Source organism: Dendrobates tinctorius, unplaced genomic scaffold (genome assembly GCF_039654945.1).
Source record: "Dendrobates tinctorius isolate UK_male_01 unplaced genomic scaffold, ASM3965494v1 ptg000171l, whole genome shotgun sequence".
Lineage (NCBI taxonomy): Eukaryota > Metazoa > Chordata > Amphibia > Anura > Dendrobatidae > Dendrobates > Dendrobates tinctorius.
In genome coordinates, this window is record NW_027361838.1 from 2,673,205 (window position 1) to 2,692,399 (window position 19,195).

The window sequence follows — 19,195 nt, forward strand, 5'->3', positions numbered from 1 at the left end:
TCTGTGACTTGCTTTCCTGTTCAGTAAGGGCTTTTGTAGACGTCTGTGGACGGTCCAATCACTGACCGCAATGCACGGACTGGTCGTGGGTCTCCCGAGTGTGACTGCCTCATAGAAGTTGTCAAGCTCCGGTCAGGAGACCTGCCGACGAGTCCGTGCGTGGACCTATTTGTATGGACGTCTGAATGAGCCCCAAGGCTGTTTTCCACTTTGGATAGCATTAAATTATGGATAGCGTTGGACTCTTACTACAGACTTCTTGGGTTGCTGGTTATTGTGGTTGATTACTGCAGTTTCTGTATGTGGCGTACACTGATTCTCGGCTTCAGCCATTAGATCCAACGTGGTCTACAGTCAAGAAAAGTATTTGGTGAATTCTCCCTTTTATTTTCATCTTTAATGAGTTAAGAAACTGCTCTTTTGTATCAGCGGCTTCTCTGCTGTTAGGTCATCCGGTCATACCCATCTGCATGAACACAATGAAGCCGCCTCCTACACAAAGGGGCGCGCGGGAGGAGGGATGAATTATACATGAGATGCACTTTACAGCTTGACGCTGGCTCTTTACTGTGTAGTGTACATTAAATGTAATTATCAAGAAATACAAAGCCGGGTGACATTTAAATATCCACATTATGTGGCGTCATTCATCAGATCCCGGAGTCATGAAAACTGTTATTTTTCAACATGTTGATATTTCTTATATGTCATGTAGAACAGACACCGTGGTGCATATTTACTAATGCTGTGTAATAGGTAGAAGGCATAAACTAAGGCTGCATTTAGACTGGTCGAGAATCGGGAAGGATTGCTCCTGTCAATGAGCATTTTCGATTATCTGATGGTGTAAACAGGCTGCCAACCACTGGACAAATGACCAAAAAGCTCAACTGTTGGGTGAAATGATTTTTAAGCTTCCTTAAATATTGTCATCCTGTGCAGCCTATTGTCCTGTGTAAACAGGTGATATGCTGCAGAGAACAATGAATCAATGTGCAGAGAACAATGGCATTAAAGATCGTTCTGTGTGCATGGACGAGCAATCGGCCTGTGTAGATGCTTTGTCCAGGCAGTCTGAAGGTGTGCCGGACCTTGGGCACTGGAGTAGGGTGTGTGATAGATGTGGCACGTTCTTCTGTTTTGTTGAGATATTGTACGTAAAAATAAATATCTTAACTGAAAGCTGGCTTACTTCAGACCATTAGTTTGGAGCTAAAAACTGTCAGATGCCAATTTATTCACGTTATGCAATAGTTTAATATGAACATTTAAATAAAATCTACATCAATGAGAAAATTAGCAAATATTTTCCATATTTATTTCTTAACATTTTATTTAGCATTCTTCCTACTATTTCCTACCTCTGATTTCACATCTTCCTGCAGTCTTTTCAAGGTCTGTAAGAGACATGCTCGGCTGCTGTGCATTCTGTTTTCAGAAGGCCCTTGCGCTCGTTAGAGAGCTGTTGGGTGAGCGATTGTTTGGCTGATATTTAGCTTTCGTGACCTCCTGAGGAAGCCAGATATCGGCGATACGTGTGGGGATTTCTCTGTCCCCCACAGGGATTTTTTTTATATTTAAATCCTCTACCTTTTTTGTCCTGGACTGGTACCCATTTAATGTTATTTTGCAATTTTATCATTGCCTCTGTTCATGTGATTTTTGATGCTGTGCTATTTTTTTTTTTTTTTACCGTTATTGATTGTTTTTTTCATTTGGTTATTACATGTTTTCTCTACAGTCTTAGGTGGCCTCTTTATAGATCTTTGTGTGTTGGAGTCTATTGTCTCATTATTTGAGCCTAGGCTGTCTTTTCTAATGTAAAACATTTTTTTTGTGCAGGACTTTAATTTGGTGTTTTTTGTATATTTGAATAAAAATGTTGATTTTATTTTTTGGGGGAGGTGCCTATTCTAGCACAGTTTCCTTTTTCCTTTTTGATTGTCCTGACCTCACCCCATACACATGAATGATCAGGTCAGCCGAGCGTTCCTGTGTTCTCCACGAGAGAGACACTGCCAGACTCTTCTGGCAGCGACTTATCGTCCAGAGAAAAAAAAGGATCAGCTATTAGAAATCCAGCAAGATGGAGCCTTCTCTCCAGTGACATAACCTATTGGGAGAGAGCCAGGAGACCACTGTACACATTAGACTGCTGGCTGATCTCTCTCATATCAGCAGGTTTGGCCATCTTCAATCCAATGTGTATGGGGACCTTTTAATTTTTACTCTGGATACTGTATACAATTCTGATATAGAATAAGGTAGTGCCGACCTGTGAAGTGTAGTGCTGAATGCATCTGGTACTAAAAGTATAAACTGGATAAACTATAAAACTGTTCACAATTGAAGATGACCCATCGCCTAACCCTGACCTGTTCATTTTACTAATTAATTGTATCAATTGTATAATCAAATAAACCATAAATCCTGAACAGTCTTCTAACTCTGTTATTCCTCTTAGACATATATGAATAAATTTACAACTGGGTGTTGCCAGTTCCTTTAACCAAAGAGGTGTGCCTCTTCAGTTTGCACAGCCCGCCCTGATTGGACAGTCAGGCCACACCCCCAGCTGATAACACTTAATCGTCAATTCATATATTTCTAGGAGGGGTAATAGAGGATCGGCACAATACAGAGTTATAAGAAAAAACTGTTTTGATTTATTTCAATTTTATTTATATTTGTTATACTATAGGAAATAGAATAATTTGCTAAAACTGATTTGTTATAGGAAATGGAGGACCTATTTAGATGTGACTTGTAAAGTGGTGTAAACCCACATAGTAGATACGGTAACTAGCACGGTGACTCAGTGGTTAGCACAGCAGCCTTGCAGCGCTGGGGTCCTGGGTTCAAATCTCACCAAGGACAACATCTGCAAGGAGTTTGTATGTTCTCCTCGTGTTTGCGTGGGTTTCCTCCGGGTTCTCCGGTTTCCTCCCACATTCCAAAGACATACTGATAGGGAATTTAGACTCTGAGCCCCATCGGGGGCAGTGATGATGTATGTAAAACGCAGCAGAATTTTAGCTCTTTATCAAAATAAAGATGATTAAGGTTATGATGTGCCTCGATTAATTATACGGCTTCCTTATTTCCTATTGCTCCCCACCAGCTTACATAAAGGGTGGTTGGATCCTGCGCAAAGCCTGGAAAATCTACAACAAATGCTATGTGGACATTAACTCTCTTCAGGAGATGTATCAGAAGAAGATCTCTCAGGAATCCTCTCCCTCTGACGCTGCTAATGACAATCACATTGCTGTTGAGGGTGTCACGGAGGAGTCCCTGAACCGGCTGAAAGGTGCTGTGAGCTTTGGCTACGGACTTTTTCACCTTTGCATATCCATGGTGCCCCCAAACCTGCTCAAAATCATCAACTTGCTGGGGTTTCCAGGAGACCGTCTGCAGGGGCTATCTTCACTGATGTATGCAAGTGAAAGTAAGGACATGAAGGCCCCTTTAGCTACGTGAGTAGCTATATTGCAACACTTTTCTAGTTGGTATAGCGTAAACCGTAAGTAATCTTTATCAAAAATGCAAAAAAAAAAAGTACCAATGGGCATAAAAAGGTAACATGGCGTTTATTGTATAAAGCTGAACAGAATGAATGGAATGAAGTCATTGAGGTCTGACAGCTGTCTGACTAAACAGTTTTGCAGCTTGGTGTTTTCATTCTGTATCTACAGTAATTCATTATAGTCTGTAGGATGACCGTGTGTCCGTGGGGTCAGTAGGGTATTGTGGACAACATGTCACATACGTAGCTTTTGTACATTACTGATTTAATTGCCAATTTCGTGGTGCCTAGCATATTAGTATATATCCATGTGTTTCGTGGTGTCCCAAGCCTCCATCTTGGTGCATAGATTGCACATATTTTTATTTTATTTTTATCCATAATATTCATGGTTTCTCATGCAGTCTACTAGTAGCTCACGTTCGCTGAGTTGGAAGGATCCATGCACTCTAAAGACTCTAGGAAATGTGTGCCGAAGAAGGTGGACGAATGGAGATGAGCTGCAAAGAGTACCGATCACCTGGTCAGAAGTGACCAGTTTTTGCTCTTATTTTATTCCTGCCACTCAATGAGTAATTTTTTTTTATTTTATATCTGCCATACAGTTCCAGATATATGGACCTTATTGTTTACTGATAATTTTATGGGCTTTTCCAAGAGGGTTAGCCTCACAGGGTCCTCTGTGGTCTTTTCTGTAGCTTTTTGCCAACATATGATCTACTGGTACGTCATATGCCGACTCCCTGAGTTTAATGCTGGCTCTCAGGTCGAGCACACATCTTTCCCGATAGATGATGACTGTGTTATTCAGCCATCATCTGCTTCTATCAGCCATAGGTGTTAACCTGTTTTATGGCGCCATCATTCTGCGATAGCGGCATTTAATGCTCGCGGACATGGGAGCGCATCATTCTGTGCGCCCATCGGCACGCCCGTGACACGATCACAATACGTTAATGGGTTGTCATGATAGCTAGGTATCTGCTGAAGTCTTCTGAAAACCTCCGTGTCTGTCATGACTGTATTCCTGTGAAATCCAACCTGAACCAGGCGTTCATAAGGGTCATGACTTTTCCTATACATAGCAATACTTTGGTATTGCTGTGTATAAAACAAGCGATCAGATGATCACAGGTTCAAGTTCCCTGAGGGGACTAACGGATACAGTAGAAAGTGGAACATTTTTTATAAAATCTCAAATCTCATTTTTCTCCTACAAAAGTAAAGAAAAAAATGCACATATTTGGTAATGCTGCGTTCATAAAAGTCTATTAAAATATTGAATTGACCCAATCGATAAATGGTGTAATGAGAAAAAAAAACATGCTGGAATTCCATTTTTTTTCAGCCAATTCAACATTGCAATAATAGGCGATCAAAACATTGTATCTGCCCCAAAATGGTGCCAGTGAAAACGGCAGCTCAGGGTGCAAAAAACAAGTCCTCACCCTGCCGCAGCTAAAAATGATAAATGATACCGGTCTCTGAAAATGGTGACACAAGTGAGAAATTTTTTTCCCCTACAAATTTTCTAATTTTTTTCACCACTTAAATAAAAAAAAAAAAAAAAAAATATATATATATATATATACATACATACATACATACATACATACATACATACATACATACATACATACATACAGTGCCTACAAGTAGTATTCAACCCCCTGCAGATTTAGCAGGTTTACACATTCGGAATTAACTTGGCATTGTGACATTTGGACTGTAGATCAGCCTGGAAGTGTGAAATGCACTGCAGCAAAAAAGAAGGTTATTTCTTTGTTTAATTTTTTTTTAAATTGTGAAAAGTTTATTCAGAGGGTCATTTATTATTCAACCCCTCAAACCACCAGAATTCTGTTTGGTTCCCCTAAAGTATTAAGAAGTATTTCATGCACAAAGAACAATGAGCTTCACATGTTTGGATTAGTTATCTCTTTTTCCAGCCTTTTCTGACTATTTAAGACCCTCCCCAAACTTGTGAACAGCACTCATACATGATCAACATGGGAAAGACAAAGGAGCATTCCAAGGCCATCAGAGACAAGATCGTGGAGGGTCACAAGGCTGGCAAGGGGAACAAAACCCTTTCCAAGGAGTTGGGCCTACCTGTCTCCACTGTTGGGAGCATCATCCGGAAGTGGAAGGCTTATGGAACTACTTTTAGCCTTCCACGGCCTGGACCGCCTTTGAAAGTTTCCTCCCGTGCCGAGGCCAGGCTTGTCCGAAGAATCAAGGCTAACCCAAGGACAACAAGGAAGGAGCTCCGGGAAGATCTCATGGCAGTGGGGACATTGGTTTCAGTCAATACCATAAGTAACGTACTCCACCGCAATGGTCTCCGTTCCAGACGAGCCCGTAAGGTACCTTTACTTTCAAAGCGTCATGTCAAGGCTCGTCTACAGTTTGCTCATGATCACTTGGAGGACTCTGAGACAGACTGGTTCAAGGTTCTCTGGTCTGATGAGACCAAGATCGAGATCTTTGGTGCCAACCACACACGTGACGTTTGGAGACTGGATGGCACTGCATACGACCCCAAGAATACCATCCGTACAGTCAAGCATGGTGGTGGCAGCATCATGCTGTGGGGCTGTTTCTCAGCCAAGGGGCCTGACCATCTGGTCCGCATCCATGGGAAGATGGATAGCACGGCCTACCTGGAGATTTTGGCCAAGAACCTCCGCTCCTCCATCAAGGATCTTAAGATGGGTCGTCATTTCATCTTTCAACAAGACAACGACCCAAAGCACACAGCCAAGAAAACCAAGGCCTGGTTCAAGAGGCAAAAAATCAAGGTGTTGGAGTGGCCTAGTCAGTCTCCTGACCTTAACCCAATTGAAAACTTGTGGAAGGAGCTCAAGATTAAAGTCCACATGAGACACCCAAAGAACCTAGATAACTTGGAGAAGATCTACATGGAGGAGTGGGCCAAGATAACTCCAGAGACCTGTGCCGGCCTGATCAGGTCTTATAAAAGACGATTATTAGCTGTAATTGCAAACGGGTTATTCCACAAAACATTAAACCTAGGGGTTGAATAATAATTGACCCACACTTTTATGTTTAAAATTTATTAAAATTTAACTGAGCAACATAACTTTTTGGTTTGTAAGATTTATGCATCTGTTAATAAATCCTGCTCTTGTGTGAATTTTGAAGGCTCTAACTTATTTGCATCTTATCAAACCTGCTAAATCTGCAGGGGGTTGAATACTACTTGTAGGCACTGTATATACATACATATTTCGTATCTGTGTCTTCATATTGCTAGGTCAGTTTTACTATATATTGAACACGGTAAATTACTATTTTGCTGCTCTTGGAAAGGTTTTGTACTTTCCACTACAGCACATACAGTAAAGCTAATAATGTCATTCTAAAGTACAACTCGTCCTGCAAAATACAAGCTCTCACACTGCTATGTGGACAGAATAAAAAAGTGAAAGCTCTTGGAAGAAGGAGAGCAAAAAACGAAAGCGCAAAAATATAACATCGCCCCATCTGAAAGGGTTAAGCATTATTACCCTTGATCACTGCCCTCTTGGTAAAGCCCATAAACATTACCAGCAAAGAAAAAGGTCCATATCTCTGCAACCATATGATGGATTAACAATAGGCCAAAAAAATAAAAGCAAAAACGGGTCACCAGGTCCTCTAACGTGAGTTTTTATTTAGCTGAACCAGTTGCAATATTTTTCAAAATCCTCTGATTAGAAGCTACTGTATGTCAAACCAAGCTTGGATCTGGCAGACTGCAGTAGAGGTACACATGAGCAGAGGGTTGGGGTATGTCCACACACAACAATCCCAATTCACCTGGAATCAGCGGCACAGTTCCCTGTGTTGCATGCTAATTTTGCTGTGTATTGTGCTGGAGATTTGCTGGGTTTTCCATCACATGCATCATGAAGGTTGAACGTCAGAGTGAAAGTCCACAGTATTTCCATAAAAGAATACTGCTGATTTGAAAATCCACAACATCCTCTTATTTCCAAGAAAGATTTTTCCATTACGCATGGATGTGGTTTTCAAAACCCACTTCACATTTATTAAATTGTAAATTGCTGATGATTTTCTGTGGGAAATGCACGATCAAAAATCACCATTAATACCATGGAGTATTTGTAGACACACAAAACTTTGCATAGAATCTATATCTAAAAAATAGGCAGTTTTTTATAGAAGACTCTATGCAAAGTAGCATTCTTTTCTCATAAAGCGGTATTCTCAACTTGTCTCTTGAGCAGCTCAGAGCTATGCAGTCTCTTCTTTCTTCCTGGTTGCTTGGGGGGGGGCAGTTGACCCTCGTTTAATGACCATTCTGGTGAGTAGCATAGTTCTGCTGCTATTACAAATAGCTTGATCTGAGCCTTCACTATATTTACATATGCAGATATTACAGGGATTTTGAACAAGCTCATGGCTCAGGACAATGACAGCCATAATTAGGAGAAGCGCTGAGGAACCTGCGATGCTGGGTGTTGCAAGGAGAGGGGGAGTTGGAGTCTATAGGACAGATAAGAGCCCTTTCAGGAGCTGAGTGGAAGGGAGCTGCAGAGCTAACTGCTGTATAGAAATCAATGGGATGGATAGAGCTGACCGGTATGTTAGGGGTTAACTCCTCTCCTGGAATGTAGCTACTATTCACACTGACCAGGAAATGAGCTGTACACTATGTAAGATACAAGCTCCCATTGCAGGAGAATGACAATAGATAGGAAAAGTATGTCAATTGTAAACTTATTTTCTTACTGTCTAACTAAAGCAATTTAATAACATGAGAATACCCATTTAAAGAAGTAAACCATCTATACATAGCCTTTAGTTGCCCTATTAGAAGTTCCTTCATGTGAAGTGTCCTGGGAGGTGAACGCTCTCTAAGGCTAGTTTCACACTAGCGTTACCGGGCGCAGCGCTCGACCGCTGCTAAGCTCCGCCCCCGGCTGTGCCCCCTCCGGTCAGCTCCTCCTCTGATCGTATGACGCTGCATGCGATCAGCGTACCCTATATTTAGCGTTGGGTACGCTGGTCGTGCGCTGGTACAATTTTGCTGGCGCTTGCGCCCCTTTGGCGCTGTGCCTAGCACATCAAAACGCACTGTGTTGCATTTTTGTGCGCTAGGCGCAGCTTCAAAAGGGCGCAAGCGCCGGCAAAAGTGTACCAGCGCACGACCAGCATACCCAACGTTAAATATAGGGTACGCTGATCGCATGCAGCGTCATGCGATCAGAGAAGGAGCTGACCAGAGGGGGCGCAGCCGTGGGCGGAGCTTAGCGGCGTCCGTGCGCTGCGCCTGGTAGCGCTAGTGTGAAACTAGGCTAACCCCTCCTCACTGCTGAGTGATGTCTCTAGTGTCCAACCAGTAAGCCTTTAGAGCAGAGGGGAGGAGTTTAGGAACGTTCCATGCAGAAACACCAGGACACTTTACATGACGGGGCAGCCCACAGGGCACTTCACGTGACGGGGCAGCCCACAGGGCAATTGCAGTGCAAGAAGAAATTAAATTTGTTTCTTTTGGTCACGTGAGCAGCATGACCGTCAGCCTAATCACGTTTAGAGTGCTTCAGCCAGTATCCATTTAGCTGCTTCCGCACGTTTGAGGGGTCAAAATTGCTAACACATGCACTTTGGTCGGGTGAAAGGGAATCATATTGTACTATGTACTACCATTCAACAAGTTACTTTTTCCCAGAAACACCATTTATCATCAAGTAAAATTATTCTTAATCAACGGCATTGTTTGACTTCTATTGACAAAAATGTGAAAATGTTTGTGTGAACGGAGGGCTGAAATTTTCTGCCTTTCCAGTTATGGGTACAGGTGTTGAATACCTTTTAGCTGCGCCAAGTTCAGATTATTCCGGTCAGTATAACATGCACGTAACCCTCTTATTACTTGTGACCCAGGTCTTCTGTTCCAGCTTAGTCAGTTCTCTTCACTTCTGTTTTCACATCCTCATTTTCAGTGTCTTCCCTACTGTCACGGCGTGGTATAACTGTAACAGATGCTTTCCCTCTCTATACAGACTAGCCTTGTTGTGGTATCATACAGTCGTCCGGCCATTTTTTGCATTGGATGGAAGTGATAATCAAGCGGGGCTAAAGGAGGCAAAAGAGATTCTCCTCAAGAAAGAAGCTGCATATCCCAACTCTTCTTTATTCATGTTCTTCAAGGGAAGAGTCCAACGACTAGAGGTATCCCTTCTCCTTCCGTGCTTCCAGGTCCCGTTTTCCTAATACAATCGCACAGCATTTGTTGTGTACTCCCGCCCCACACGTTGCATGAGTCAGATACCTCACTGTAGAGAAACTCTTGAAAGAAGCACGCTAATAGGAAATGGGCTCTTCACTTATAGTAGGAAAGGTTCTTTCTAATTTAGGACTTCACTTTGTTATATTGGCACTGATCGTAGGTGGTTTTAAGAACAGTTGGAGAACATTGTGCTCTAGAAAAGTAATTTATGTTCAGCCCTAAATGTCATTAATCATGCTGTACACTTCAGAACAGGCAGGAAAAAAGATGACGGGTAGCACAGCAAATCACGTCAGTCCATGGTAAATGAGGCTTGGTAAAGAGCGATATCACAAACGTACTTTCAAGTAGAATCATACATTGAATATGTTTATTTAATTTACTTGGATGTATATGTATAATGCTCCCAAATACATTACAGCAAAGTCTTCAAACTGTCTGATGTGAACAGGGGCCTTCCAATCCACCCTCCTTCAACTTTTGGTTGGGTAGATGGAAGGCCCCTAGACTCCTAATGTTGGGTAGGAAAAAGGATTGTGCTCTACATATTGAGAGACCTTGACGATTCATGTGTTCTTCCAAGAGTTAAGCTTCCACCAAAGATGTCTAGCCGTGGATGTCTCCTTCACCCATTACAGGGGATAAAAATGAAAGCCACTGGTGGAACAAGCGTTTAGTCAATTACTCTTACATTTAGAGTCTGGGGTGTCGGGAGCGGGCTCAGGAGCTTATCTGCACCCTACGGAGCAAATGTTAGCTGTGATACATGTCCTACATTTGCCTGTAACAGAGGTGACCTAAACTAGCTCTGATCACTGCTTAACTGCCGCTGCTCTCCATCACTGACAGTGATCTTTATATGGAGTGATTGCATAGTCTTTCCCCATGATGCGATCGTGGGGTGTTGATAGGGTATCATGGCAGCAAGGGGCCTACTGAACACCTCCCTTAGCTGCCATCTTTGTACTCATGTAAAGCCCAGACACAAGCTGGACATCAGAGGAGACCATCATTTACAATCTATACTGCAATATTGTGGTATTGCAGTACATGGTATAAGCAGGTTCAAGCCACCAAAGGGAACTTACAAATAAAGTAAAAATTATTATTCAATGTTATCATGTTGGCGTGCTTTCATACCGCGTTTTGCCACGTTCAGTGGTCTCAATGGCGCTTACCTCTGAATCCTCCACAAAACTGGTGTCGGATGTATACTCGTACTGGAGGCGAGCACCCAGAAGTAGTCTGCTATTTCTGGGTGTCCACGTCCAGTACGTGTATACTTCTGACAATTATGCATGATAGAGCAATTTCTGACTCCATCTGTACCTTTATTGTTAACGGCCCCTTCAGCTCTTATGTCCCAAAACCGTTTTGCAGGGGGTTCGGACATAAGCAACGATGGGACCACTGATCGTGGTGAAGAATGCAATGTGAAAATACGCTTACTCTTTACCCAAAAGTAAAGAATATATACAAAAAAGTAAAAATAATACAAGTTTAAATCTCACCCTTTTTGCCTGTTCAAATATAAGGAAATTGAAACGTAAAAAAAAAGAAACATACTTCATATTGTTGTGATAATATATAAAATAATTTAGAACGTTAATCACTGAAAGTTGAGCACTCCGGTTTTCTGTGATAGTCTTTAGGCGGTGGCTTAGCTATTTGAAAACAAAAGACCCCTATCTTCTGTGAAATCATACATCAGGAGAAAGTTGGAAAACCTCCATGTACATAAGACTGTCATTATCAGCGGGTTCGGACGACGTTGGTCAACGTCTCTGGTGGCTTTAATGATTTACTGGTTGGACATTAGGGCCATCACCCAAGCAGCGGGGAATGATTAGGGAGCGTTCGGTGCAGAGAGCCCAGGTCACTGGGGGTCTTATAACATATCTTGTGCCTATTTGGTGACACGTTCCTGACACTGAACAGGCTGAATTACTTATTACATAGGTGTACAGTGTTCTCTAATTAACTCATGAAATGTGCATGGCTGATCTGCCCATCTTTGGTATCAGACTAGGTCCATTAACAATTTCAACTTGCGTGTAATTTCGTGCTTCTTTTCCAGTGTCAAATAAACAGTGCCTTGACCTCCTTCCACACAGCTCTGGAGCTGGCCACAGAGCAGCGAGAGATCCAGCATGTTTGCCTGTATGAGATTGGTAAGTGTAAAGTGCATTGGTCATTCACCAGGAATATCGGCCTCTATACTAGAATCATCATCACTGGCGTATAAGCTGCACATGGAGACCTCATAGCTATGTACATATAAACTGCAGAGAGAACAAAACTCATATACAAGTGCTTCTCCCAAAATTGGAATATCATCAAAAAGTTAATTTATTTCAGTTCTTCAATGCAAAAAGTGAAACTTGTATATTATATAGACTCATTACAGAGTGATATTACAAGTATTCATTTCTGTTAATGTTGATGATTATGGCTTACAGCCAATGAAAACCCAAAAGTCATTATCTCAGTAAATTAGAGTAATTATCAAAACACCTGCAAAGCCTTCCTCAGTGTTTAAAAAGGTCCCTTAGTCTGTTTCAGTAGGCTCCACAATCATGGGGAAGACTGCTGACTTGACAGATATCCAGAAGGCAGTCATTGACACACTCCACAAGGAGGGTAAGCCACAAAAGGTCATTGCTAAAGAAGCTGGCTGTTCAGAGTGCTGTATCCAAGCATATTAATGGAAAGTTGAGTGGAAGGAAAAAGTGTTGTAGAATAAGGTGCACAAGCAACTGGAATAACCGCAGCCATGAAAGGATTGTTAAGTAAAGGCCATTCAAAAATTTGGGGGGAGATTCACAAGAAGTGGACTGCTGCTGGAGTCATTGCTTCAAGGGCCACCACACACAGACGTATCCAGGACATGGGTTACAAGTGTCGTATTCCTTGTGTCAAGCCCCTCATGACCAATAGATAAAGCCAGAAGCATCTTACCTGGGCCAAGGAGAAAAAGAACTGGACTGTTGCTAAGTGGTCCAAGGTGTTTTGTCAATAGGAAGATGAGACACCAGACCCAACAATGCAGATGAGGTGAAGGCTGCTATCAAAGTAACCTGGCCTTCCATAGCACCTCAGCAGTGCCACAGGCTGATTGCCTCCATGCCATGGCGCATTGATGCAGTAATTGATGCAAAAGGAGCCCGGACCAAGTATTGAGAGCATTTACTGAACATATATTTCAGTAGGCCAACATTTCAGATTTTTAAATAATTTTTCAAGCCGGTGTTATAAAGTATTCTAATTTACTGAGATAATGACTTTTGGGTTTTCATTGCCTGTAAGCCATAACCATCAACATGAACAGAAATAAACACGTGAAATAGATCACTCTGTGTGTAATGACTGTCTAATATGAGTTTTACCTTTTGTATTGAAGAACTGAAATAAATTTATCTTTTTGATGATATTCAAATTTTGTGAGAAGCACCTGTATATGTAGTCTGTGCAGCCACACGGGCCCAAGAGGTAAGGGGGCCCATTTCCACCTCCAAAACAGGTGGAATTGTGCATTATGATGAACTATTGGACTGCAAAGGGCCCATATGCTATTCTTGCACAGGGGCCCACTTCTGCCCCTGTCCGCCCCTGCATATATGATACAAAGCATACAAGTAAAGAAAACCTTTGACATGAATTTGGTGTATGTGTTGACATTCTTCTTTATTACTCATTACCAGGTCCATGATATGAGCAGCCTTGTCTCTGGCGCCTCTGCTATCATTTTCACACCTCTCCATCCTCACTCTTTCAGCTGGTTTTATGGCTTTGTGTGTTCTCACTTCTTACTGATCTTTATGGATTTTAAGATGTGCTTCTACAGTCTGCTAAATATTTGTGACTAGATAAATATCTTTCTACCATGTTAGCCCATACGTAGAAAAAAGTATACTAATAATTGTCAGACCTCAGTGATTCCTTTTCATGGCTAAAGGTGCCAACAATGGCAGCTGTTAAATGCCCTGCGGTCGGTGCATAATACAGACACACCTCACGTCCATGAGCACAGAACAGTTGTTAAAGGTATTGTCCACTACTAACACAACCCCTTCTCATTACTCGCGTTCCCATGCGGTGGTTATGACAGGTGAGCCAGCGCCCTGTCATTGTCTCTGCCTTCGGACAAATCGAATATCAAGAGAAAGTCAGAGAGCAGCCACAGCCCTGGCTTCCTGGTGATTTTTGATACGTCTGAAGGTGGGGTCAGGGAAGCCGGGGGTGCAGGGCTCGTGTGACGTCACAACCTCATGTGTAAATGTGTGTGTGTGTGTACTATAGTGTAAGTGAGGTAATATACTTGCCAATTGCTGTCTAACCCCAGTTTCCAGCACCACTCTGGTCCTCTTCTGAGTCACGTGACTGCTTCTAGCACCACTTCGGTTCCCTTCTGAGTCACATGACTGCAATTCTGAACTGGGATATACTGTATGTGTGTGAAAAGTCCCCAATAAAATAAATTTAAGTTTGTGGGTGTAACGTGGAAAAAATGTTATCCGTATTCACGGGTATGAATACTTTTTTCAAGGCACCGTTCCAATTTCTGTTTAAAATGCCACTCTGATCCTCTCACATGACTGCAATTCTGACTTTCCGTATCACACTGGGGTTTATGTGTGATCCAGGTGTAGTTATTACGGTGTAAGTATATGGAGCCTCGTTCATAGACTTACATTGTAACGCCGGTTTCACACTTGCAAGAAACTCGCACGAGTCTCGTGTCTCAATAGCCGGAACTACCGCCTGCACTCGGGACCGGAGCGCTCGGCTGCATAGAAATCCATGAATTGTGGTCACATGAGTTAGAAGAGGACTGTATATTAATGCATTTACACTACATTACATTTACATAGGTTTAGGGCATAAAAAATTTCATGGGAGTACTTCTTTAAGATAACCGTACACTACTACCATTCATATGTATACATGACTGGCAAAGTCAATATGGAGATATACCTCCTGTTAGAACCAAAGATGAGGCATATTGAAATCCAATATGTCCAATCCTTCTCTCTTTGGATATCTGCCACAGGGTGGAGAGTCAGGACACCCCCTTACACCTTAGATGGCCAGTTAGGTCTTGAGATTTGGGTTTGTGTATGGCCACCTTAACAACTTTAATTGTAAAGGCCGCAGTACACATTAGAGTATCGTCAGTTAAACCTGTCGCTATATGCTGACTCTGCCAACCGTCTATTGTGTATATGGAACTCCAGACTCTTCCCTGACGGGTGATGTCAGGGGAGATCAGCATTCAGTAGGTCCAGCTTCTATTGTATTGTCCGATCTATTGTGTATGAAGCCCCTAAAATCTATTTAGTTTCCAAAACACAAACTTCAGTAGCACATTGGTGATGAGATCCTTCCAGTTTCTTGAATACAAGGTTGAGTGCTAAGAAGGGTTCATGGTGGCCAGATATCTTGACTAGCTGGCCATGCATCCTGCAATTGTTTGTCCTGTTGTCACATAAAATTGCTCCAGGTATGTGTTCCTAATCCTGATTCTATACTTTCACCTCAAAGACAATGCATGACCGTTTCCATTTTTTTTTTCAATTGATGTTTCTTATTTATTCTCTCTCAGGCTGGTGCAGCATGATAGAATTAAACTTTAAGGATGCTTTCCGGTCCTTTGAACGGTTAAAAAACGAATCCAGGTGGTCACAGTGTTATTACGCCTATCTTACTGCAGGTAGGTGTTAGTGCTCTTAATTTTGAAACATTAAAAAAAACAAAAACCTTTAGGGTCATTGTCAAGTCAAATTTGAAATTTTAATCGGTGTTGCCCTGCGTCCTGAAGTCCATAAGATCAGTAAAATGATGAGGCTGCCCCTCCTGTACACCGTCAATATCTGCAGCGTGTACTTTCCTTTTCATCAAAATGACAAGACTCTACTTTCCTATGAACCATCATATACATAGTCGTGTCTTCAGAGGGAGGCCTTCGGTAATTGTCCAGTTTCCCTAACTATCCAAAGGAAAAAAGAGGGGGGTCTCCAGCACCAAAATTAGTGCAAAAAGATAAAACTCACATTTATTAGGAAGGTTTTAAAATCATATTAATAAGCCACCATGACAGGCAAGGCTACCCTACGCGTTTCAGACAGATATTACATGTCCTTAGTCATAGGTATATGTGATCAAAACTAGGAAGCTTAAATAAATGAATACATGAGGAGACTGCAGAGTGAACACCCAGTTTCAGGTAATTAATTAGCTCCACCTTAGTCAGACCTAAGCAATTAATGCTGCTAAACAAAGTTAACATATAAATAAGAAATATATCTTTGCAGACATAAATGAATACTGTATATACTCGAGTATAAGCCGACCCGAGTATAAGCCGACCCCCCTAATTTTGCCACAAAAAACTGGGACAACTTATTGACTCGAGTATAAGCCTAGGGTGGGAAATGCTCCATAGATTATTCCCCCATATGGTGTCCCCATAAGAAGCTCCATAGATTGTTCCCCCATATGCTGCCCCCCATATGGTGTCCCCATAAGAAGCTCCATAGATTATTCCCCCATATGGTGTCCCCATAAGAACCTCCATAGATTATTCCCCCATGTGCTGCCCCCCATAAGAAGCTCCATAGATTGTTCCCCCATATGCTGACCCCAGAAGAAGCTCCAGATTATTCCCCCATATGCTGCCCCCATAAGAAGCTCCATAGCTTGTTCCCCCATATGCTGACCCCATAAGAAGCTACATAGATTGTTCCCCCATATGCTGCCCCCATGCTGCTGCTGTTGCATGTAAAAATAAAAAAAGACATACTCACCTCTCCGTCGCTGGGTGTCAGGTGCCGGTGTCACTGCTGGCACCTGAGATACTCACGTGTCCTGCGTCCATGGCTGCTCACCGCTATCTGCCACGTCATCAGTCAGTGACGTTCAGACTGCAGGGGGCGCGGCGCGCACTAACCACTTCACCGCGCCCTCTGCTGTCTGAAGTCACTGACCGATGACAGACAGCAGCAAGCAGCAATGGACGCAGGACAGGTGAGTATCGCTATACTTACCCGTCCTGACGCTGTGTCTTGAGCCCCCAGCTTCTCCGCGCTCTCTCTTCCTGCCTTCAGCGGTCATGTGGTACCGCTCATTAAAACTCATGAATATGCGCATATTCATGAGTTTTAATGAGCGGCACCACGTGACCGCTGAAGACAGGAAGAGAGAGCACGGGGAGAAGCTGGGGGCTCAAGACACAGCGTCAGGACGGGAAAGTATGACCTGACACCAACGCCCCCCCTCCCCCTCTGACCCCCTTTGTATATGACTCGAATATAAGACGAGAGGGGGACTTTCAGCCCAATTTTTTGGGCTGAAAATCTCGGCTTATATTCGAGTATATACGGTACATGCAAAACCCGCCATAAACCATAAATCACAATAGACATAAATAGATGAGTATTGCAAAAAAAAAAACAAAAAAAAACATATTACATTATATATTGCAAATCTGATCTATAATTTAAACCTTTTGGTGCACGAGCATCAAGAAGCAGGATCCATTTAACCTCAGCTGATAATAGTGCAGCAAACCAATCACCACCTCGTTCCGCTCTGTTAATTCTCTCTATGCCCCTCACGGACAACGTAGATAGATCACCTCCATGCATTTCTGAGAAGTGTTTTGATAAACCAGAGCTAGGTCTTTTATTGCTATAGTGATCAGTAGTCTCCACAGGGGCAGAAGCAGAAATATGTTCAGCTAATCGTTTCTTTAACTTACGTGATGTACAGCCAACATATTTGCTGCATGCTTCACAGCTAGCTAAATACACTACATAAGTTGTTGAACAGTTTATAAATGTTTTTATCTTATAAATTTTACCATTATTATCTGAAAACTCTTTACAATTAGCCATATATCTGCACAGATTACATCTGGAAGTAACACACCTAAATGAACCCACTGTGCTGAGCCACATATTACTGCTTCTAGGGGTGATATACAAACTTGGTGATAGCAAATTGCCCAAATTTGTGGATTTTCTAGCTACAACGTTCACACCATTTGACAGAATTTCATTCAGAATTGGATCCTGTTCCAACATAGGTATATATTTAAGAAAAGCCTTTTTTATGTTAATAAAATCCAGACTATATGGGGTAGAAAACGTAAGCTGATTTTTATCATCTAACCCTGGTTTATTATCCCTCAACAAACGTGTATTGTGATTTATGGTTTATTGCTGTTTTTGCATGTATTCATTTATGTCTGCAAACATATATTTCTTATTTATATGTTAGCTTTGTTTAGCAGCATTAATTGCTTAGGTCTGACTAAGGTGGAGCTAATTAATTACCTGAAACTGGGTGTTCACTCTGCAGTCTCCTCATGTATTCATTTATTTAAGCTTCCTAATTTTGATAAGATATACCTATGACTAAGGACATGTAATATCTGTCTGAAACGCGTAAGGTAGCCTTGCCTGTCATGGTGGCTTATTAATATGATTTTAAAACCTTCCGAATAAATGTGAGTTTTATCTTTTTTCACTAATTTTGGTGCTGGAGACCCCCCCTCTTTTTTCCTTTGGATTTATAGCGCCAGTTGAACCGCACTGGACATCTCCTGGCATCAGACCGCTTATGGACTATATGGACACTGATGTACGGTAGGCTGAATATTTTTTTCTTCTTCTTTTTTTTGCTATTTCCCTAACTATACCATTACAATTATGTTAATAAAGTTGTCTGGGCTTAGGCTACAAGTCTGCAGTCATTCGATGTGACTGCAGAACTGTCAGCGTGCGCCCTGTGAGGATTCTCTGTCATATTACTGCAAGTAGGGGATTTGCATGGCTCTAGCCACATTCTGACTAGACTTGTCCGGCTTCACTCAATACAAGTGTAAGGCTGCTCACGTCTACTCAGCACATCACCGCATATATGCAAATCGTATACTTACGGTCACGCTCCCTCCTGCTCCTGGTATAGGAGATTCCTCATAGCGAGTGCACTGCACGCTGTGAGGATTTGCAAGTCTGCAGTCACATAGAGTGACTGCAAACTTATAGCCTTAGGCCAGACGAGCCCTCTGAGCAACATGACAAACCACAGTCGGCTGCGAGTTCCATTAATGTTAGACGATCGCTCAAATGGGTGTGTCTAGACGATCAGCACTGACTAGACAATGTCTGACTATGGACACAATCACAATTGGTTACACCCAGTTGTCAGTTTGTCCATACATTTTTAGGAGGACTAACAGAGCAATGGCACAGTGTTATAAGAAAAGATGATCCAGAATTGTTACTTTATGGGAAACACAAATACTTACTAAACAGACCCACCAGGACAGGCCATCTTTAGGAAACGTCATCTCCATACTCTCTGCCCAGTGCAGTGTATCAAGTTTGCTGAAACCTTTTCATGGTAAA

The 19,195-nt window shown here is 42.2% G+C and overlaps 1 protein-coding gene across 1 annotated transcript in view; it reads left to right on the top strand.

Moving 5' to 3' along the window:
• The window catches only part of TTC39C (tetratricopeptide repeat domain 39C), a 114,257-nt gene that overhangs the window by 73,918 nt on the left and 21,144 nt on the right, over positions 1–19,195 (top strand). The window contains exons 5-8 of the mRNA XM_073550825.1: positions 3,122–3,476; positions 9,559–9,727; positions 11,863–11,956; positions 15,388–15,495. Of these exons, the coding sequence (XP_073406926.1) occupies positions 3,122–3,476; positions 9,559–9,727; positions 11,863–11,956; positions 15,388–15,495 (726 nt within the window). The remainder of the gene's footprint in view (positions 1–3,121; positions 3,477–9,558; positions 9,728–11,862; positions 11,957–15,387; positions 15,496–19,195) is intronic.